The 23,239-nt window shown below is 44.6% G+C and overlaps 1 protein-coding gene across 1 annotated transcript in view; it reads left to right on the top strand.

Moving 5' to 3' along the window:
* The first annotated feature begins 2,779 nt into the window (after positions 1 to 2,779).
* LSP1 (lymphocyte specific protein 1) overlaps positions 2,780 to 23,239 on the top strand; it is a 129,813-nt gene continuing 109,353 nt past the window's right edge. Inside the window, exon 1 of the mRNA XM_068260456.1 lies at positions 2,780 to 3,197. Within this exon, the coding sequence (XP_068116557.1) occupies positions 3,118 to 3,197 (80 nt within the window). The 5' untranslated portion in view covers positions 2,780 to 3,117. The remainder of the gene's footprint in view (positions 3,198 to 23,239) is intronic.

Genomic DNA, 23,239 nt, shown 5'->3' with positions numbered 1-23,239 from the left:
GGAAGGAAGAGGAGCATTATTGGTCAAGGCCTTTTGGTTATTGCCAATCTGGCCAGGGAGCTATAATTCACTGGTTTTTCAATTCCATGAGCAACATGTATTTAGCATGTGCCTGCCTATAGGCTGTCTCTTGTCATAGTGTTACTTTGATATATTTGCATCCTTTCTGGAATGATCGGAGCAAATGGTACGTCTGGTAGGAAAAACTTTACTTAGACAAACTTGGACAAATTCCTTTCCCTGGTGGAGGTGGAGTCTGATCAATCACTCGGGTTATTTAAGGCATTTATCAGTTTGAAGCTGGGTGTACAGTTGGTTTATGAAAAATCAGTTCTTTCCACCGCAGAGTTAAGGCGCGTACACACGCCGGATTCCTGCAAATGTGTGCGGGACTAACGATACGTCATATGCAGGAATCCGGCGTGTGTATGCACTTGTAGTCTTCTTAGGCATAACAATAGGTACTGTTTTGATGGAATTTCACCTTCTGCAGGAACAGATCGTTAAGTGAAAAGTGCTGCTCAATTGATTGCTCAGCAGGAAACAATCTACAGTACATTCAAAGAACTACAGTCACTTTTGGGCCAGCTATGGATTGCGGGTTGCAACACGCCCATGGAAAGGTTCTTTTCAAGGCACATTGTCTTAGCCTGTCGGACATCAAAATGAGTGCATATGGGCCTAGGCAGTCAGGGTGTACTGGTAGGGGATTGGGAGTTACATATTTTCAGGGCCGGGCCGAGGCATAGGCTGGAGAGGCTCCAGCCTCAGGGCGCAGTGTAGGAGGGGGCGCACAATTCATTCAGCTGCCATTCCTAATTGTGTTTGAAGCAGAAAGAAATAAGAAAAGGGGATACATAGCAGTGACTGCAAGCCAGATAACTAGATATTAAGGTGTTGGGGAGGTTGTGGGCCCTGTGGCACCTCTTAGTCTAATAGCAATCAGTGTGTGACGGCTGGGGTGGCAGGGATGGAGGGGCGCACTTTGGTGTCTCAGCCTTGGGTGCTGGAGGACCTTGTCCCGCCTCTGCATATTTTAATAAGACAATCTAACTTTCCAAAGGGGTACATGGTTATCTTTGTTTGAGCTGGCTGGCTTCCCGGGTGTCTGGCAGCGAATGTGTTATCTTATGCTGGATACACACGGTGCGTTCCCACACTCGATTCCCGTTGATTAGTTTATTTCCAACATGTCCGATTTGCATTTCGATGGATCGTTAGGTCGATTTGGCATACTATACATGCGAATCGACCTAACGATCCATCGAAATACAAATCGGACATGTTGGAAATAAACGATTCGACGGGAATCGAGCGGAAAATCGAGTGCGGGAATGCACCGTATGTATCCAGCATTACAGGTTGGTCCACCTGATATCCCCTTCCTTTTATTTTTTTACATGCGGACAGTTCACCTTTATCAGTTTTCCAATTTAGAACAGTTCTGGCTCAGACTCAGGATTTCAGTTGGGTTTGAGTCAATCCACATTTTCCACTCACTCACTTTCCATAGGCACAGCCAGTGGCGTAGCTAAGGCGCTATGGGCCCCGCTGCAAGTTTTACATGGGGCCCCCGAAGCACTTATAGCATTTATAACAAATGATATGGCGCACCAAAACCTGCCAAGCATTTCCACAGTGTCAGAGGTGCAAGAAGGGATGGGAAACCGTTTGTTAATGATTACTATTATTTAAAGCATCTATAGAAGTGATTATTACCAGCACAGAGCCAATAGAGAGCTAATATCGTGCTTGAGGGATGGCCCCTTGGGGCCCCTCTGACCCAAGGGCCCCGATGCGGTTGCTACCTCTGCAACCCCTATTGCTATGCCACTGGGCACAGCTACCAAGGTGGCTAGATTTGGCTTAGTGGATTTGGCCATCCAAAAATTAGGGCATGGGGAGTCTTCATTAGCAGTTATTCATCTTTCATCTTTCGAGCATGTCCAGAACAGCAGTTTAACTGCCAAAATAGTAAGATACCAGCCAGCCTCCCTGCTCACTTGCTCACTATTTTGGCAGTTAGACTTCACAATTGCCATTCAGGAAATGCTTTTGAAAACAACGAAAACCCCATGAAGAAATGGACTAGTCCAAAACCTGTCGGTTCTGTTAGATTTTTAATTGCTTACTTTTTCACTGTATTGGTCCTTTGAGGAGAAGAAGCATTCTTTTGAGGTTGGTTAGGTTTATATTTTGGACAGATTAAAGGCATTTTATTTGCAATAGGCACAGCAGAGGCCTAATATGTCCTACTGGGTCTTCAACACCACTTATCATCACCCTACAATGCTATTTCATCATCTTTAACCAGACATTTTAACTTAAAACAATTAAAATCTGTATAATGAGTGTTAACTGGGTAGACTCTTCTGCTGTCCTGGAATAAAAAGATTATCCACCCATACTGCATAAGTGTCTGGGTATTTCCATGACCTCATTTAAACTAGTATAGTTTCTCTTGTATCAGCAATAAAAGCTTTTTAAAAAAAAAAAAAAAAAAAAAAAAAAGATGCACAGCTCAAATTACATGACTTTTCTGTGGGTAATTTAATCTTATGAATCCATTCTCTTTTACAATGCAAACTGTTACATTTACCGTTTGTAAAGTAAAAACTAAACTGTAGGTTAGCTGAGCTCTCAATCTGAACATTGTTTGTGCCAGTGGAACAGCTTGATGTCTGAGATTTGCTTCTTCTAAACTGTGTAGCATAAAATACAGAAGTTTAAACGCCACAAAAACCACATCCTGCAGCAGCGTGCAGAGGAGGGGGACCAGGAGATACTCTGCTGTGACAAAACACAGGAAGGAGAAACAGGAGCTGTATACCGTGAAACAACTCAAACACATCTATCCAGAGACAATCGAAAGAGAGTGAAATAGGGGAGAACACTATACAGATAGAGCCGAGGCCAGCACAGCCACACAGAAGACACACCCGAATTGTCATACACAGAACTTTGTTGGCTGCAAGACAAAAGAAAAAAAGAAATCAATTTGCAAACACCCATATTATAGCTCACATATCTGGACCACGCTGCAACACGTGTGAGCCACAGTCTGCCTCCGCGCCTTCACAGTGTGACACAGTGAGTCTGTGACAGTGACAAGACAAGATGTCTGACAGTGAGGAGCCACAGAGAGAGGAGGGGACTGAGGAGCAGACATTTCAAGCCAGCCTGGAGGAGACCCAGAGGTGAGGATTATCTTATTTACTGTACTTGTGGATAAAGCACAGTGGGCCGCAGCCCACTCCAGGACATAAATGTAATGTATGTGTAGAAATATACACTTCTATTCACTCATTCATGCCTGTAATGTTATAAAAGTGCAAAGCAAAATCTACATGGTTTTCTCACAAAAGTACAAAAGTCTTGCAGGCTGTGGTTCCTATTAATCAGATTTACTCTGAGAGATTATGAGGAGCTGCCATTATTATTCACATTCTTAGAAAGTGTTGATTGTTAATAGGTCATGTTGGTCTTTTGGTTTTAGTAGTACTATGGAACTGCAATAGTATTCTGATTTTTTTTAATTAAAGCTTTATTCCAAGCTCAGCGTAGGCAGCAGGGCCGTTTTTAGGCATAGGCAGCCTAGGCAACAGGCCTATGATAAAACCCATTGGAGGGGACAACAAAGAACTATGTCACACATAATTATTTATGGCATTATTTGCACAGCTGCTGGTTACTAGTCGCCTGACTTGTGGGTTTGAGCAAACCTCCCAACTTTTTGAGATGAGAAAGAGGGACACTTAAGCCACGCCCCGGCCACACCCCTGATCACCTCCCCATCACACCCTTAGTCGCGCATACCATAAAGATTTTATAAGAAAATATGTTGTTTTATAATTCAGACCACACTCCTTTCTATCTTGGTTCATTTTCCTTCATTTTAACATTTTACAATAAGTAATATATCAATTTAAAGGATGGGAATAAAGTTTAGAGTCAATTAAACACATTTTTAGTAGAGAAATATATATATTTACATAGAAAGAGGGACAAAGTCCTGAAATAGGGACAAATGAGGAGGAAAGAGGGACAGAGGGTCAGGGCTCCCAAAGAGGGACTGTCCCTCCAAAAGAAGGACAGTTGGGAGCTATGTTTGAGTGAATGTTATTGCATATATCATGTGTTCTGATATTGTAGCTGGCCCTAAAATTTGCTGAGGCCTACAGTAAATGGGCACCTCTGATTAGTAGTACAGTGGTGAGCTGACTAGCAAAGCAATGGTGTGGCTGGGACAGATGCATAAGAATAGAGGTTGCAATTTCAATTGGGCCCTTGCTTTAGAAGGCCCAGCTATGACCTTCCTTCCATCAGCCTTGGTATAAAGATAGTCATGATTACCACTATGTGTGGTTTGAATAGTGGTAATCATTAACAAAATGTCCCCCATGCTCAGGCATCTCTCCTTGATAAGCAGGTGCACTTTTGAGGGCCTCGGTGTGAAATGTGTATCCATGCATCCGTAGCTACACCACTGGGTTGGTAGAACGTAGGAGTTCAGAGCAGTTCATTCGCCATGGCGCCAGGCATTGGTAACACAACTTGTGAACAGGGCTGCGGAGTAGGTACAATAGTCATCCGACTCTGACTCCTCAGTTTATGAAACCACCGACTCCGACTGCAGGTACCCAAAATTGCTCCGACTGCAGGTTCCCAAATTGCTCCGACTCCAGGTACCCAAAATTACTCCGACTCTACAGCCCTGCTTGTGAAGACTGAGTTTGCAGATAAGGTTGCTTTGGTAAATCATCTCTAATGCATCCTTTTAGCAGAAAAACCTATCCAGAATGTCTAATGTAAAGCCCACCCTTAATTTTAGCCCTTCCTGATCCCTAACCACATGGTAACTTCTTCTTGATGTCTAACCCTCTGCCGTTAACCCCTTTGTGATGCCAAACTACAATCTTCTAACCCTAATAACTTTCACTCCTATCCTATCAGTTAACACTCCTAACCTACCCATAACTCTAAGGCTGTGACCATACTTATACCATACCAGATGATTTTATGCATTTAGTGCATGTTTTAATGTGCACGTCACCCACCATAGACCCACCAATGTACCATAAAGGCACCATAGACTATAGTCCATGGGAATAGTACCGTATGCAGTTTGCATTTTTATGCAGAAGAGAAATTGCACTTTTAAAATTGCAGCATGCTGAACAAACACATGCGTCTCCACTGAGAAGCATTACATGCGATTTCGCCATACATGAAATTGCACTCAAAGCGTAATCCCTGCCTAAACAATACTCACCTCCTGTCATCTGTTTTGGCTTTAGAACCAGCAGATAACAGCACTAGTAAATTCTGCACAGCACTGATGAATTCTGCCAAATTCTTGGGACAGGCACCAGCAGTGTACGTGGGCACTATCCAACTATATGGTGCCCAAACTTTGCATCTGTGGCTGTCATATTTGTGCATCTGAAACTGAATGCTTGCTACAATCCACCTTACGCGGTGATATTAATGTGGTGCATAAGACTGTAATTGTGTTATTTATCAATTATTTCACCACCTCTTAGATTCATACGTTTGTTGACTGAAGTGGAGTTGATAATGTGTTCCTTGCCCATGGCATTACAATAGCTATATTGTATATGATAAGCTGATGTTAAATAATTTACTTTACACCCCCTGGTCACCACCAGCCCCCACACCAGCTAGTTTCAGCTGTACAGGACTTCCACAGCTATAGGTCACTGTCTTCTGAAACGTGCTCTGTCTGTGCCCCTCCTACTTTCAGTTTTATCAGCATGATGAAGCACAGCCGAGCAGCAGCAGAAGCCAAGCCCACAAAGCCTGCTGTTAAAACATTTAGCTATGGTGCTTTAGGTCATGTGACCTAATTTTTCTTTAAAAAACAAAACAGCTTAAAGAGACACTGAAGCGAAAAAAAAAATGATATAGTGAATTGGTTGTGTACTATGAATAATTACTAGAAGATTAGCAGCAAAGAAAATATTCTCATACTTTTATTTTCAGGTATATAGTGTTTTTTCTAACATTGCATCATTCTATAATATGTGCAGATTACACAACATTCAAAATGATTCTTTCAGAGCAGTCTGTGAAGTAATGACCTCTCCTCTAGCAGAGAAAAAGTAAACAGTTTACTTACAGTTGAGATAATAAAAGTCAGATAACAGCCCTCTCCACGACTAACTTAGTTGGAGAGCTTAATGGCTTGTTTGCATAGAGATAACAACTGAAGTTTCTCAACTCTTCCTGTACTGGAAACAATTACACTGATGTATCTGATCTTAATGTTTTATTTCTTAGCTGTACTACACATACAAATCATAATATCATCATTTTTTTTCCGCTTCAGTGTAGCTGAAACACAAAAAGGCAACATTTGGGCACTAGTAAAGATCTGCAGCACTGATTGCCCAAATAAAAGATTTTTGATAGTTTTGGGTGGCCTTTTCCTGAAAGGTTTCTCTGGATTGTTGAATTTTGCACAATGCTCTTTGTTAAACTAAATAAAATATGGTATTAGGTGTGCAGTGGCCTAGCTAGGGAGCTATGAGCCCCAGTGTGAGTTTTACATTAGGTCTTCCAAGAACTCTCTACATGACAACTGATATGGAGCACCAGGCCCGGATTTACATCACAGGAGCCTATAGGCACAGATGTCATAGCACCCTTCCCCTCCGTGAACCTACAAAACCTAGCCGAACTGCACTGGTAGTGTGCTGGCTGTACCAGCTGTCACTTCTCCCTTACGTCCTTTGCCCATCATAGGTTGCTACAGGTGTTACTTATCATTAGGTAGCTAGAGGTAGCCAGTATAAAGTAGCTAGTGGTGCCCCGAAATGAAGGAAGATCTCATCAGTAGAATACCAAGAGTGAGTAATCTCTCATTTACACTCTACTCAGGACTCTGTATAGGGAAGGAAGGAGGGAGGCACTTGGGGAGGGGAGTGAGCCGCCTTTCCATCATCAGGTGCCTGTAGGCAGGTGCCTACAGTGCCTTATGGTATATCCGGCCCTGTGGAGCACCCAAACCTGCCAAGGACAGCTGTTGCTGTTGGGGAGCACAGGGGCAATGCACTGACACTTCTCCCATCATTAGCGGGTGGTAATGTAGTCACCAGTGTCAGGAGGGGGTGATAGATGGAATATTACAATTAAATTCAGCAGTTTTCAAAGACTGGGACAACATAAAGGGGATGATTGTAAGGTCTCGTTATGACGTCTCCTTCCTTTGGTGGAATTGGTGTCAGTGTAACAATTGCAAAACACTTCTGGTTCAGCAGTAAATTCAGAGTGCAGGGAGGAGCAGTCTGTGTTGTATTTTGCAAGCTTTGCACTTTTAATTTACTATCACCACTGCAATAAACAAGGGTGTAACTACTAATAATGGTACCTCCCAGCAAAACTTTTATGCCCCTCCAACATTAAATGCCCTTCTCCCATGGTGAACACCAATCCAGTAGGCCCAACATCCAGAGGTGGCCACCACAACTATCATTACCTATACAAAGTGTGCCCTTAACATCTGCTCTGGAGGGTAACGTGAGGCCTCTCACAGCTCCGGTACCCCCTGCGGCTGCAGTAGCTGTTTTTCAAATAGTTGCACCTATGCATACAAAATAATTAAAAGAGATAAATAATAATGTACAAAAACGGTAACCCAATTCAACAAAAACGTGAGTTTGAAAAAAAAAGGAGAAAAGATAGATGCTTCTCTGATCCTTATCCACCCCACCCAGTGGCGTAACTACAATTCATGCCCCCCCTGCAGCAAAACTTTTATGGGCCCCCCCCCCCAATGTTCACACCCCTTCCCTTACATTCCCTTGGTGCCCTTCATGGCCTTGGAGCCCATTTCACAAGGGTTATAAAGCAAGTGTGCCCATCATGATCTTCACACCAATAATTATAGCCACAAAAACACCCAATCTGAAGTATAGTCCCCTGTATAGGAGGAAGGGAAGGTTAATAGTTGGCCCATCCCCTCCCCAGGTCTGGGCCCCCCTGTGATCGCAGGAACTGCTCCCCTCTAGTTTCGCCCCTGACCCCACCGATGCTCGCCGGGACCCACTTCTTCATCGCAGGTACAAATACAGCCCACGCTCCTGCATGGAGGGAAAAGAAGTGCTGCTCATACTTGCTTGGGAGCACAACCGCAAGTACGTTATAAAGCGACAACATATCCTGCGGCGCTGATTGGACAAACACTTGTGTAACAGGTTCAGCGTGTGGGAGGATGGGGGAAGTCTCTGGACTATCCAGGGGCTTCCTACTACAAAGGTAAGTATTCCATTTTGTTTCTTTTTTTTCCTTCAGGTACCCTTTCAGAATATCAGCAGACACTTTTTTTTTTTATTGTAGTAATGATCCAAAATCCTGAGCTGTGAATTCGGGGGCCTCTTGATACCAGTACCCTTTAGACTACCTTATTATTTAAAGCGGACCTGAACTCAGAACTTCCTCGCTGCTCTAAGGGCTCTTTCACACAGGGACGTTGCGTTGCAGGGGACGTTAAGGTCGCATAACGTTCCCCTAACGCAACGCATGGTGGTGCTACAGTTGGACGCTACATAGAGACGCGTTATGCGTCTCTTGGTGCGCCATTTTCGTTCGATACTGATAGAACGAAAACGGCGCATGCGTCAAAAGACTGTGGAGACCACATGATCGGAACACTCCGCATCACGTGGTCCCGCCAGCCAATCGTCGCACAAAGCGGCGGCTCCAGAAAGAAAACACGTTACGTCAGCACAGTGCAGTGAATATTAATTAGCTATGTGGCTAGGCACAATAGCGAACTCTCCCCTCCTCCCCTCCTGCACTGAAAAAAACAAGCATTACTGAGCATGTGCAAACAGCCAAACGCGGCTAAAACCGCGTATAATGCACAGCATGCTGCACATTCATTGAAGTGCAGTGTTACACTGTAACGCAACGTGGGCACTGTGAACAGCCCATTGATTTTTCATTACTGTGTATTGGGCTGCGTTACAGGCTGCTCTAACGTGCACCTGTAACGTCCCACTGTGAAAGCAGCCAAAAAAGATACACAACAGCTTAATAACCTTTAACCACATTTGTGGTTTAAAGAGAATCTGTATTGTTAAAATCGCACAAAAGTAAACATACCAGTGCGTTAGGGGACATCTCCTATTACCCTCTGTCACAATTTCGCCGCTCCTCGCCGCATTAAAAGTGGTTAAAAACAGTTTTAAAAAGTTTGTTTATAAACAAACAAAATGGCCACCAAAACAGGAAGTAGGTTGATGTACAGTATGTCCACACATAGAAAATACATCCATACACAAGCAGGCTGTATACAGCCTTCCTTTTGAATCTCAAGAGATCATTTGTGGGTTTCTTTCCCCCTTCAGCTCTCATGCACTGAAGTTTCAGGCTGCTCTTTTCTTCCTGCAAACAGCTTTGCCTTTGTCTGTAATTCCTCAGTATGTGAAAGCCCAGCCAGCTCAGAGGACGATTTATCCAGCTTGTAAAAGATAAGAGAGAAGCTGCCCTACTCTAAATAATACACAGGCAGTGTGCATAGAGGGGCCTGGAGGGGGGAGTGCATAGCAGAACCACAACACTGAAGAACTTGGCAGCCTTCCAGACACAGGCCGACAAGTCTGACAGGGGAAAGATACATTGATTTATTACAGAGACTGTGATAGTACAAAGTGCTGCAGTAAGCCAGAACACATTAGAATAGCTTTTGGAACTTGTAGGATGATAAAAAACAGGATGCAATTTTTGTTACGGAGTCTCTTTAAGATGGTATAGCTATGTCTTGCAGAACTTCAGTTCCTGCACAGGGACGTAGATATTCGTCTATTATGACGGATGGTCACCGTTCACTCCCCGGCAAGGGTACTCGTCGCCGCCCGTTAGAGAGGAGATGAATGATTGGGAACACATTTTTTATACATTAATCTAAATGCCTGTGTCAATGATCGCCGGCATCAGTGAGATGCCATAATCATTTGTAAGTTCCGAAGTAACACGTTCATGCATTACTTCCTGCTAGTGTACTTATAGTACGCTAATAGGTAATAGTGCACGAGGACATCTTGTGGCCAAATAGTAATATTACACCTACAGTCATTTATTTTAATAAAAAGACACATATATACATTTAAAATTAACTCTTTGCCTTCCACCCTCTCCCATAGTTACCTAAATAAATTATATGCATATAAAAAAATGACAAAAATAAAAAAATACATAGTTACCTTAGGGACTGAATTTTTTAATATGTATGTCAAAAGGGTATATTAATGTCATTTATGAAATGATGGGCTTGTAATTAGTGATGGACGCAAAAATGAAAAAAATCCCCTTTATTTCCAAATAAAATATTGGCGCCATACATTGTACTAGGAAAATATTTGAAATGTTTTAATAACCAGGACAAATGGGCAAATAAAATGTGTGGGTTTTAATTATGATAGCATGTATTATTTTAAATATAAAAATATATAAATATATAATATAATGGCCGAAAATTAAGAAATAATAATTTTTTTCCCATTTTTTTCTTATTTTTCCCGTTAAAATGCATTTAGAATAAAATAATTCTTAGCAAAATGTAACACTCAAAGAAAGTTTCATTGTAATAAGTAGTAATAAAGTTATAGGCAAATGAGTGGAAGGAGAGCTGAAAGGTCAAAATTGCTCCGATACAGAAGGGGAATACCCCTCAGTAGTGAAGTGGTTAAAGAAAAACATTTATTTGTTACAGCTAATACACATCCTGCAATAAATCTGCTGTGTATATACTTCCTGCTTTCATAGAAGCAGACATATTAACCTCCTGTATTTACAAATTAGCTGCTCTGCTGTGGCAGTCCGCTGACACAGCTGAGGGATCAAATTACATCTTGTGATTAGACACAGATGAGGGGGAATTAGACTAAACTCTATAAATACACACACAGGGTCCTGTGCAAGAGTTCGGGAGAGTGGTAAGGTAAGACAAATTTGTGGAAGTTCATCCAGACACACATAATGTGAACATGTCGGATGCTGGATGACAAAGGAATGAAAGCAATGTCAAGCCATCACCCTGCAAGGCGCCAGTGCATAGCTCTGTGAGGAGCAGTAGATTCTGCCACTTGCTTCTGAGACAGCTGAGAACATTTTTCTCCTTCTGCAGCCCGGGATAGGAGGAGGGGGAAGAGAGGGCTTTCCAGTAGTATAAAATACATGTTTCTTTGTTTCATTGTTTTACTGATCATTGTATAATAGGTGACATCTCCTCAGCTCAGGCAATGCTAACCCTGGTTGCTAAGGCAACCTGCAGAGAATAAACTATATAGTGCATAGGTATATGTGCAGAAGAGATTACATCTCGTGTTGCCATGGCATCCACATAGCAACACAGCAAGGGTTGTTGGAGGTTTCCAGCTCAATATATGATACAGACAAAAACAACAGCAAAGGCATTTAGGAGCAACCAATATAAAATAAGCAGGAGGACTATCCTGCTCCTCAAACCAGTGATGGTGGTTACCTGTGGGTTTTGCCTCTCCATACAGGGACACATTCCCCAGAACAATCTGAATAGGGAACCTAGGCCCAAGTCATGTGACCTAAAAACATTGTGCAAGTTGCTGCTTATAATTGATTGTTACAGTATGGCTTGGTTGACACATATATCTGTACATTTCCAGCCCAGTCCTGTCATGTAAGGACTGGAAATGTACACTTTTTATGTGTGAACCAATTCATACAGAACTGTTGCAAAAACTGACAGGACAAGACTGGACCAGAATTGTACAGATTTATGTGTGAACCAAGCCGTAGAGAACTCATACAAAACTGATGCTGTCAAAAACTAACAGGACACGACTGGACACCTTTGATGTGTGAACCCAGCCTATATGTGCCTGTAGTGAGACTTCAGTTGTAATTCTGCCTGCTACTTCCTCCCTTGCTACGTTATTCCCACTGGCCAACTGTAACCATCTCTCTAGTCATGTGATATAGATGACAGGAATAGTGTGCTCTGAAAATAACCTCCTTTGCTCTACTGGACTTCCAACATAATAGCTCATATTGCCTTTCTGACCCGCTGACTCTGAGGCTTCAGTATGTCCTCATGAGTACAGTAATAAATAGATACGTCAGTGACATGATGCAAGTGCACCCACCGGTCACTGTCACTGATTCATGATTGGATAGAGCAGCCACTCTGCATGTACAGGTCTTCCTCTGGACTCCAGGGGGCTTTGGTCAAAAGACCATAGCCTAAACCTCAGTTGTGGAAAGTAGTTAGAGGACATCGTAGACCAAAAAAACATTTGTTACTAATGGCATCCTTTGGCAGGCTGTGTCCTTCATTCCCCCACATCCACCCCTTTTCATCTGTCCCATTACTAGGCCCTATCAAGTACTAGTCAGGACCTTGGGGTGCGCTCCATGGGAAACCCATGGAAATTACATCATTGATTGTCTAGTTGGTGGAGGAAGAGGAGCACAGTTGAATATATAGAAGCGGAGGGGTAGTAGTATGTGTAACTAAAAATGGTGAAAGCCATACTTCTTGTAGGGTCGGTATGATCACTAATAAAGTGCTATTGAACTGGCCTCATCATCAACATACTTTTAGAATAGGATACACTTTCCGAATAAGATATTGGTTTCAACCCCATGTCAAAAGGTCCCTGGGTGTGTAGGTAGTTCTACTTTTCATAAATATAACTATGATATCCAAGTAGTTGATATAAACACACCTCTCAAGACATAAAGACTTCTATCCCAAAATTATTTCTCTGGATCCTAAACAGAGCTGTTGCCAGGCAATTATAATTGAATACGTGATTATATGTATCTGTTATAAGAATCAGCAGAATGCACAACTGCTACTAATGATGATTTAATCCGATATTTAAGTGTGTGTGTGTTTCTTTGTTTATTCATTTGTTTTTACTGAATATCATACATTTCCCATGATGCTTCCTAGTACTGGGCACAAGACCTTGATGTCTTAATTGTTGGAAATGATTAAGTACAAATGCACCGAATTCCCGGGACCCAATAAGAGCAGAAAGCTAATTACAGGAAAACATTAGCTACAGGAATGCTGTAAAATGGTTTAGTTATCAGATTAGGAGACAGAGTTTCAAGTGTAACATGACTTTTGTTAAAAAAAATAGAAAAAAAATTAAACACACACGCGCACACACGCACGCACGCACACACTCATATAATTGTAGGGTGACCAGGTGTCCTCTTTTGCCCGGACAGGTCCACTTTTTCCGACCTGTCCGGGGCGTCCTGGTGGGTTTTTGAAATGTCTGCGTAGTCGGTAGTGAAGAGCCGTTTGGGAGCCGAACACGAGCCGGCTCTTTAAAGGGAGCCGAGCGGCCAAGCAAGCCAGAAGAGCCGATGCTTTCTAAAGAGCCGGAATTCCTATCACTAGACTCAGTCTAGTAATGGGAATTCCGACTCTTTAAGCATCGGCTCTTCTCGCTCGGCCGCTCAGCTCCCAAAGAGTCAGCTCCCAAAACGGCTCTTCATGATGGGAACCAGCCAGACCGGAGCATAGCAGCCGCACGGTGGACTTTAAATGCTGGACGTGACCGATGATGTCACTTCCTGCATTTGAATTCATAGCATTTTTATCATTGAGTGTGACACGGCTGTCCCCTCCATAGGCTAGGCAGTGATCGGGGCTGTCATAGGCTGAAGCCTATGACAGCTGATCACCCTAATTGGCTGGTGGGGGAAGGGAGGGAGGGAGCAGGGGAATACAAATTTAAAAAAAGGCATTTTTATAAAAAAAAAAAATATTTATATAAAAAAAAAACAACAACTGTAAAGCATAGAGGCCCCACCGACAGAGAGTTCTGTTGGTGGGGGTAAAAAGGGAGGGGGAATCACTCGTGTGCTTTGTTGTGCGGCCCTGCAGCTTGGCCTTAAAGCTGCAGTGGCCAATTAAGTAAAAAAAACCTGGTCTTTAGGGGGGTTTAACACTTAATGCTCGAGTGGTTAAGGGGCCAGAGACGGCTGGTACCAAAGTGATTAAAGTCTCCACTGTTGTTCGGTGTTCTTCAGCCAAGAAGAGTAAATGAATGCCAATATGAAGATATATGCATTCATTTACTCTTCTAGGCTGAAGAACACTAGACAACAGGGGAGACTTTAAAGAGAAACTCCGACCAAGAATTTAACTTTATCCCAATCAGTAGCTGATACCCCCTTTTACATGACAAATCTATTGCATTTCACAAACAGACCATCAGGGGGCACTGTATGACTGATATTGTGGTTAAAACCCTCCCACAAGAAGCTCTGAGTACCACGGTACTCTGGGCAAACTGCCACAATGTAACAATGTTCACAGACAGGAAATGGCTGTTTACACCTGTCTGTAACTGCCAGAACAGCTAGAAGCAGCTACATAACCTGCCCACAGCAAAAATGTCACCATGTGATACATGTCAGAATGTGAATCTGTGAGAGGAAAGATTTTACAATGAGCAAACACTGACTAAATCATTTATACATAATTATTGTAAAAATGAAGCACTTTTTTTATTACATTATTTTCACTGGAGTTCCTCTTTAAGTTATTCCTTCAGTCAGTCCAAACCATTGTCAGAGTGCGGCCACAGCAGGACGAATAGCAGGAGCTGGGAGGAAGAACTCACCACCACCATCCAGGTAGCCAGGGACCCAGGAGACACGCAATTCAACTTCTCCTTGGGCACAGCAGGGCATCAATGTCATCACACAATGCAATGGTCAGGTCACGTGATTACTGATGTGCAGCCGCCAAAAAAACACTGGACACCCAAGAGGAGTCCGGGTAATTGCCGGAATCTCCCGGTCCCTCTTCTGGTCACTATCTCCTCTCATTCTGCGCCGCCTGCTTTACATTCCCACACTGCACCCCGGGCGGTCACCACCTTCACCCTCTCCCAAAAAAACGGCCCTGGTTAAAAGAACAGGGCTATGTTGCACTTTAAGGATCTATTTTGCTATTTTTGCAGGGTATGTCTGATAATGAAAAATCAAAATTTGGAATTATAAAAAATCAAAGTACTTACTATGGTGGATCACAGGCTTACTTATCAATGCCGACAGCCTCCACCCACTCATTTTCTTAAAGTGACACTGAAGCTAAAGAAAACGTATGATATATAACGAATTGTATGTGTAGTACAGATAATTAATAGAACATTAGTAGCAAACAAAAGAGTCTCATATTTTTAATTTCAGTTATATAGCTTTTTTATAACATTGCGTCATTCTCTAATATTTGCAGTTTACAAGTTACACTCTGTATTTTAACCACTTCCGGATTCTCGGTGCGTATATGTACGCCCCTGAATCCTGAAGTGTATTCCATGGAAACGTTCCATGTCAGTTCACGGAGGGTGTCTCCGTGAACACCCTGCGAGCCGATCTGCGGCTCGCAGGGTAAATGTAAACACATGGGGAAGATCTTCCCCGGTGTTTACATGTATACGGCGCTGCTGCGCAGCAGCGCCGTAGAGGAGATCGGCGATCCCCGGCCTCTGATTGGCCGGGGATCGCCGGCATCTGATAGGCTAAAGCCTATCCCATCAGGCGCAGGACGGAAATCCGTCCTGCGCTGCTCACAGGGGGAGAGAGAGGGAGGGAAGGGGAAGGAGGCCAGGAAGCGCTGCGGAGGGGGGCTTTGAAGAGCCCCCCCCCCCCCGCAAGCGCAAGCAGCCGGCAGCGATCAGACCCCCCCAGCAGGACATCCCCCTAGTAGGGAAAAAAGGGGGGAAGTCTGATCGGCCTGGCTGCTATCTGATCGGTGCTGCGGGCTGGAGAGCCCACGCAGCACCGATCAGCAAAACATAGCGTGGTACAGAAGTGGTTAAATGATGAAACAGAACAGAGCTTATGGCCCTGTGAACTTCCTGGCAGAAAAAACATAAAACAAACAAGAAACAGTGAGAGGTTGAGATAAGTACTTCAGAAAACAGCACTGTAGCTGACCCAAGTTGGGTCAGAGAGCTCAGAGAAGATCTTTTGCATAGATATCAACTGAATTTTCTTAACTCTTCCTGTACTGGAAAAAATATGAGATTCATAACTGTGCTACTAATATTCTATTTCTTAGCTGTACTACACATACAACTCATTATGCAGTATCATGTGTTTATTTTCACTTCAGATTCCCTTTAAACCCCCTTCCCCCCGCAAGTCACATGGTCAGTGTCACAGGGGGCGTGTCTATATGTGATTCCTACTGCAGCTAAAGGTGGCCACTAACGATCCAATGTCTAGCGAAAAATCGGTCGAGCGATCAGATAATTCTGATCGGAAGAAAAATCATTCACTACACCATCAACGAAACAATCTTTGCTTTCTATTTATCACAACTAACAAGAAAGTCCAATCGGACGACTATTTTTATAATCGTTTGTAATTGATTGTGCCCATCAATGGATATTATTTGCAATCAATCCGATCAGAATTTCTGATCGTTCTAACGATTTTTCGCTAGAAATTGAACCGTTAGTGGCCACCTTTAGTCTCCTTAGTTACTGACAGCTGTTGGGAGGGAGTGCAAAGGGACATTAGGCTGGTGTTTTCTCTGTGTCATATTTAATGCATTTACTAATGAAGGGTGAACTGGGCCTTTAAACAGTCCCTGTCTCTGACGCAAACCTAATAGAACAGTGACTACCTGGAGAGCTATCATACATGGACTGCTTAGTTCTATTACTATGGCTGTAGCTTAGCATCAACATATTATATTGGGTATGTGAAGAATGAACTGATTTAGCAGTCTTTATGCTGGTAGAGTTTTACCATGGTTCCTATTTCATGTGATTGCGTTACATGGCATGGGCTGGGGTCAGAGTGAACAATCCGCTGAACAATCTATATAACAGGATGAGCAGTGGGTGGATGGCTCTGGATGAACGTGCCACATACTCACATCTGGATGCCTCCACCCTGCACAGAGTGACTTCATCAATGACCTCACTGACTCAGCTGTACAGTAACAATGTATCATTAACTCTTCCCCTGGCTGCTCACGCTGGCACGTGTCTGTCTGCAGCATGGAACTCGTTATGCTCTCTTGCTTGTGTGCAGAGCTCCACAACTAGCTAACATTATTGATTTATGTAGCTTCAGCACCTCTAGTGAGCACAGAAACTGTAAAGAAGACGCAAACATCTATAAATAGCATTTCATGAGAGACATAACTGAAAGGGCTGCACTGTAAACTGAGAAGGGTGAGGGGCTGATTTACTACCACTGCAGGACACTGAAGAACAGAAGTGATCCAACGATGAGTTACGCCTATGCGTAATTAAGCATTGTAATTCTCAATTACGTATGGTAATCGTAATGCAACATTTTGGAGAAAATTGTAACTAATTTAGTGTGTAATTGTAAGCATTCGTAATTTTTGCGTAATTTTGTGCCGACTTTAGCAGTTGATAGCAAAGCCCCCATAAATGCTATCGCTACATATGTCAAGGAGAATAGTGGGTACAACTCAAAAAAAATAATTTTTGCATTTAAAAAATGCAAAGAAAAATGGTTTCTAAACTGTCATTTTTCTGAGTTTAACCCCCTCCCGACCGCTTAGTGCCACTCGGCGTCCGTAGGGTGGCAGCCCCAGGATAGCGTAACGCCAATTGACATCAAGTCCTGAGGCGGGTTTTTGCAGGAGAACGCATGCGCCGTTGCGTGCGCATCTCCGCTTGGATGACGGAGCTCCGCTCCATCATCAGTCTCCCAGCGGCGATTGCCACTAGGAGACTATTAGACAGCGAAACCACCGTCTATTTACATTGTACAGCGATCTACAGCAGCGCTGTACTGTACTGGGGACAGCTGTGTCACTCAGCTGTCCCATGGGGAGGCACAAGAGCAATCGGCTCTCATAGGCTGATGCCAATGACAACCGATCGCTGTGATTGGCTGGCAGGGGGGGGGGGGGGGGGAGGGAGGGCAGGGAAAAAAATAAATAAAAAATAGGTAATTTGGCGCGGCGGGTAGCGGCGAATCGGCAGGTAGCGGCGGCGATCGCGTACCACACGCAGCTAGCACTTAGGAAAAAAAATATGCAAATCGGCCCAGCGGGGCCTGAGAAATCCTCCTGCGCAGGTTACCCCGAGCTGAGCTCGGGATAACCGGCAAGGAGGTTAATGTCATCAAAATGTTTTTCCAATTCAATTTGCAGTCAGCTAGCATTTTCCAGAAATTACTGCCATTCACTGTGTGATGGCCAGGGGCATAGCAATAGGGGGTGCAGAGGTTGCGACCGCATCCGGGCCCTTGGGGCAGAGGGGCCCTGAAGGGCCCTGCCTCAACTACAGTATTAGCTATTCCCCATCCCCTTCTTGCACCTCTGACACTGTAGTTGTCATTGGCAGATTTTGGTGCGTCGTATCAATTGTTATGTATAGAGTGCTTGGGGGGCCCCATTGTAAAACTTGCATCGGGGCCCACAGCTCCATAGCTACGCCACTGGTGATGGCAGGCCAGTCTGGCAATCGATCCATCACTTCCTTGTTTGGGAACTGATCAGAAAGTGGTGATCATTTTACTGCCTGCCGCACTTGATTTTAGCAGAAATGCTTGAAAATGGACTAACCCTTTGGCACGGCTAGCTTTGTTGGCTAATGCAATGGATGCCCATCCCCGCAGGCCATCACTAGAAAAGACACACACTTTTCCTGCTCAACTTTCAGTCTAAATCGATTGACTTAGGTCATACATTTTTTACTGATTTTGTTCATTTCAATGTTTTTATGAATGTGAACACCCAATCGATTCAAAAAAAATTCATACAATGTGTGACAGCTTTAACTTGTGCTCATTGTAATCTCTTTCAGGGAGTATCCAGATTGCATAAAGGGAGTACATACTTGCATTGAATTGAATATATACTTTGTCACTCCACCCACTGTTTTGCTGTTCTCTCTCCTCTGCAGTTTTGTGGGTTCCAACCTGAAGCCCTGGACCAGGGATGGGCCAAGGGTTAGGCTCAAGAGGCAGCAGCCTCAGGGCGCAGAGCCCTGAGGACGCCCCGAGGGACAACAATGCAATTGTGCAGTGCTCGGGCGTCCGGGATTGCTAAAGATCCAGCATGCAGACATTGTGCAGATTGTAATCTCTTTCAGGAAGTATCCAGATTGCATAAAGGGAGTACATACTTGAATTGAATTGAATATATACTTTGTCACTCCACCCACTGTTTTGCTGTTCTCTCTCCTCTGCAGTTTTGTGGGTTCCAACCTGAAGCCCTGGACCAGGGATGGGCCAAGGGTTAGGCTCAAGAGGCAGCAGCCTCAGGGCGCAGAGCCCTGAGGACGCCCCGAGGGGCAACAATGCGATTGTGCAGTGCTCTGGCGTCCGGGATTGCTAAAGATCCGGCATGCAGACATTGTGCAGTCGCTGTAACACTGGTCTTACTCCCGATTCTTGGCCATGGCGGTCATTATTGTCAGCAATGGCCAAGTTCAGACCAGCGGGTGTGGTCTTTTAGATATACAGTAACTTTAGAAAGTTAATAGCAGATAGTTTAGTAGGGAATGCCCAGGTGGTAAACACACAACTGTGCCTGCAAGCAGAAGGTAAGAATGGGGTTTTCTACGGAAGTGAAAAGATATTAAAGGTAATTACAGGGAAAATAATTCTAGTCTAAGTCAAGTCTAATAGCTGTTCTCCCAGCATGCTCCTCACCACGAGCCTGTTTTGTATCCCCCTTGTGTTAAACTTAGTAACGTCTCTCCTAAGGCATGTGTGGAGTTTTTGGAAGGGGCAGTTTAAGAAGATGCTGAGACACTAGGGACATATGCTTCTGCCTGTGACGGACAGTGACACAAGGTCTGCCGGTAGGGATATCTTGCCAGCTCTGCAGATCTTAGCTCTGTGGCCTTACAAGGAGAACAGGGCGAGGGGGGTTGGCAGGAATGGCAGGTGATGTAGATGAACACAGATACTTAGAGGTTTGAAGTGATGGGTAACGTTCTAAAATTTCCTGCTGCTGTCAATATTTTACTGCTGCTGCATTTACATGGCTTCTGCAAGGAAAGGGTTAGATTATAAGACCTCTCTTCTTGGGTCCTCTTAAGAGACAGCAAAAGCTGAAAGATAAATAATGATGTCATAGCGTGCAAAGGTTCTCGGGTCCCGCCTGGACTCTCCAGTCTGATCAGGGTTAAAAGGGCCTGGCCACTCTCTTGTTCAAACAGATGGTAATGTTTAAAAACGAAAAAAGCAGTCCCTAATATATCCTATTCTACAGAGCAGCTGTCCCAGCCTGGGGGTGGAGGGCTGATGATCACTTAGCAACTTTAAGCACTGGCTTAAACTATATTGCCTTTTTCTTATTTTAGTGGTCATAGTTGCTGCATGTTTTTCTATCATCTCATCCATATATGAAGAAGTATCAAACAGTCCAGACTACTGTCTATCAATTATAAGGTTATTAAATCCTGGAATATTTTTTTATGAAGTTCTTATGTCACACGATATTCCGGAAGCATCAAATACCTGGATACATAATAGTTTCTGCTTTCTCTGTTTAACTTGTTGACTCAATTAAACGTTTTAATAGTATTGCTATAATAATTATCATTCTCTATAATGATCATTTCCAAGGAGGCCGCTGTGTGTCCTTCCATCCCGCACATGCCCCCTTCTGAACCTGCCCCTCTCTGATTGGGCACGGCGATACGTCCGTCTGTCCTGTACATTCCCGCTCCTGCCCCAACCCACTGTGATTGGCCGTGGCGCTGTGTCGATCTGTCCTGCACAGGTCACCTCTGCCCCCCCCTCCTCGCCCTGGATATTGGGCATTGCAATGTGTCTGAACCTGCCCCTCTCTGATTGGGCACGGCGATACGTCCGTATGTCCTGTACATTCCAGCTCCTGCCCCAACCCACTGTGATTGGCCGTGGCGCTGTGTCGATCTGTCCTGCACAGGTCACCTCTGCCCCCCCTCCTCGCCCTGGATATTGGGCATTGCAATGTGTCTGTCTGCCCTATACATGCCCGCTCCTGCCCCATCCCTCTGTGATTGGCTGTGGCGCTGTGTCCATCTGCCCTGCACAGGCCACCTCTGTGTTCTCCCCCCCCCCCCACACACACTGTGATTTTCCGTGGCACTGTGTCCATCTGTCCTGCAAAGGCAACCTCTGTGCCCCCCCCCCCCCTCCCACTGTGATTGGGCGTGGCAATCTATCCATCTTCCCTATACATGCCTGCTCCTGTCCATCCCATTGTGATTGGCCATGGTGCTGTGTCCATCTGCCCTGCACAGGTCACCTCTGCTCCCAGCCCCCCGTGTGATTGGGCATGGCAATGTGTCTGTCTACCCTATACATTCCCGCACCTGCCCCATCCCACTGTGATTGGCTGTGGTGCTGTGTCTGTCTGCCCTGCCCAGTCCACCTCTGTGTTCTCCCCCCCCCCCACACGCACTGTGTCTATCTACCTGGCAAAGGCCACCTCTGTGCCCCCCCCCCCCCCCCCCCCACTGTGATTGGGAATGGCAATCTATTCATCTTCCCTATACATGCCTGCTCCTGTCCATCCCATTGTGATTGGCCATGGTGCTGTGTCCATCTGCCCTGCACAGGTCACCTCTGCTCCCAGCCCCCCCCCCCCCCCCGTGTGATTGGGCATGGCAATGTGTCTGTCCACCCTATACATGCCCGCTCCTGCCCCATCCCACTGTTATTGGCTGTGGTGCTGTGTCTGTCTGCCCTGCCCAGGCCACCTCTGTGCCCTCTCTCCACACTGTGATTGGACATGGTGCTGTGTCCATCTGCCCTGCACAGGCCACCTCTGTGCTCCCCCCCCCCCCCCACTGTGATTGGGTGTGGCAATGTGTCCGCCTGCCCTGCACAGGCCACCTCTGTGATTGGGCGTGGCAATGTGTCCGTCTGCCGTATACATGCCCGCTCCTGCCCCATCCCACTGTGATTGGCCATGGCGCTATGTCCGTTCGCCCTGCACAGGCCACCTCAATGCCCCCCACTGCCATTGGCTGTGGTGCTAATTGGATGGCACACATGTTTGGTGTGATGTTAGGCACGTGCGGATGGATTGAGAGCATAACAACCGAAGAAGTGAGCACACTCCTGCTCAGCAGTGTAGCGCACCATTAGCTTAGTCATTATACTGTATATTATGTAGGGCTCGCTATAAATATTTCAGCTTATGAGGAAGTGAGTAAATACAACAAGTTTCACATCTGGCTCTTTCACTGTACAGTATAGCTCAGAGAGAGGCCAGTGAAGGCTGTAGTTAATAATCTATAGCTATCGTTCATTTTCAACACAGATAAGTTCTCTAAAGCCCCATCTACACCATACAATTTTTTGTCCAATTCGATTCAATTCAGTGATTCGATTTGATTCAATCCGACACTTCTGATTAGGATTTGATTTGATACAATTTGCCATTTGATTCGATTAATTGATTCGATTCAATCCGACATGTCCGATCGGCATGTCGGATTGAATCGAATCAATGAATCGAATCGGACAAAATAATTGAATGGTGTAGATGGGGCTTTAATATCACTTGGTTGATCCCTAGACTCACCAGCAGTGTTCTGTGTAAGGTTGAGGTGAACTTACAATCAGTAACCACAGGGTGGAGCATTCTGCCAAGTTTTCTCAACCCACTACTCGTCACTCAGGTAATCCGCTATTTATGATAGGAGACATCACAGTACAGCAATCTAAATGCCTACAGTCCATACCGCTGACTGGAATGCAAAGAAAGCAGAGTTCAAACGATCAGCACTCAAAGGGTAAATCCTGTGACGTCCAGGAAGCCAAATGATGAACAGATGTTAACAAGTGGACCAGTTGAGATGTAAATACAGACTTCCATCTCTCAGCTGATCCACAAGAGCAATGCACTGTATATGTGTGAGCTGATGGAGTGCTTATAGACTGTCCCTGCAGAAGTTACTCTTAAAACTGCTCAGTCATATTATTTCCATTGCTTTACATTTACCACTGCTGATTTTCAGGGAGGTTAACAGCACACGGGCCTGGCATGAAAACTGCCTGACGCATTCCCAAACGGTGCCTCTTAACGGTACAATTTCTGGTGAATGATTGTATTTTCGATCAGATTGTTCAGATTGCAGTGCAAGTAAACCGAAAAGCTGATGGGCCTAATGGATCTTGAATGATCGCATCATTGATCGTTTCCTAAAGGTGTCCTTTAACTGTACAATCTTTCCAACGATTGACTATACGATCGGAAACAGTTATTTGT

The sequence above is a fragment of the Hyperolius riggenbachi genome, chromosome 11 (assembly GCF_040937935.1).
Source record: "Hyperolius riggenbachi isolate aHypRig1 chromosome 11, aHypRig1.pri, whole genome shotgun sequence".
NCBI lineage: Eukaryota > Metazoa > Chordata > Amphibia > Anura > Hyperoliidae > Hyperolius > Hyperolius riggenbachi.
This window is presented reverse-complemented; position numbering and strand designations above follow the sequence as displayed.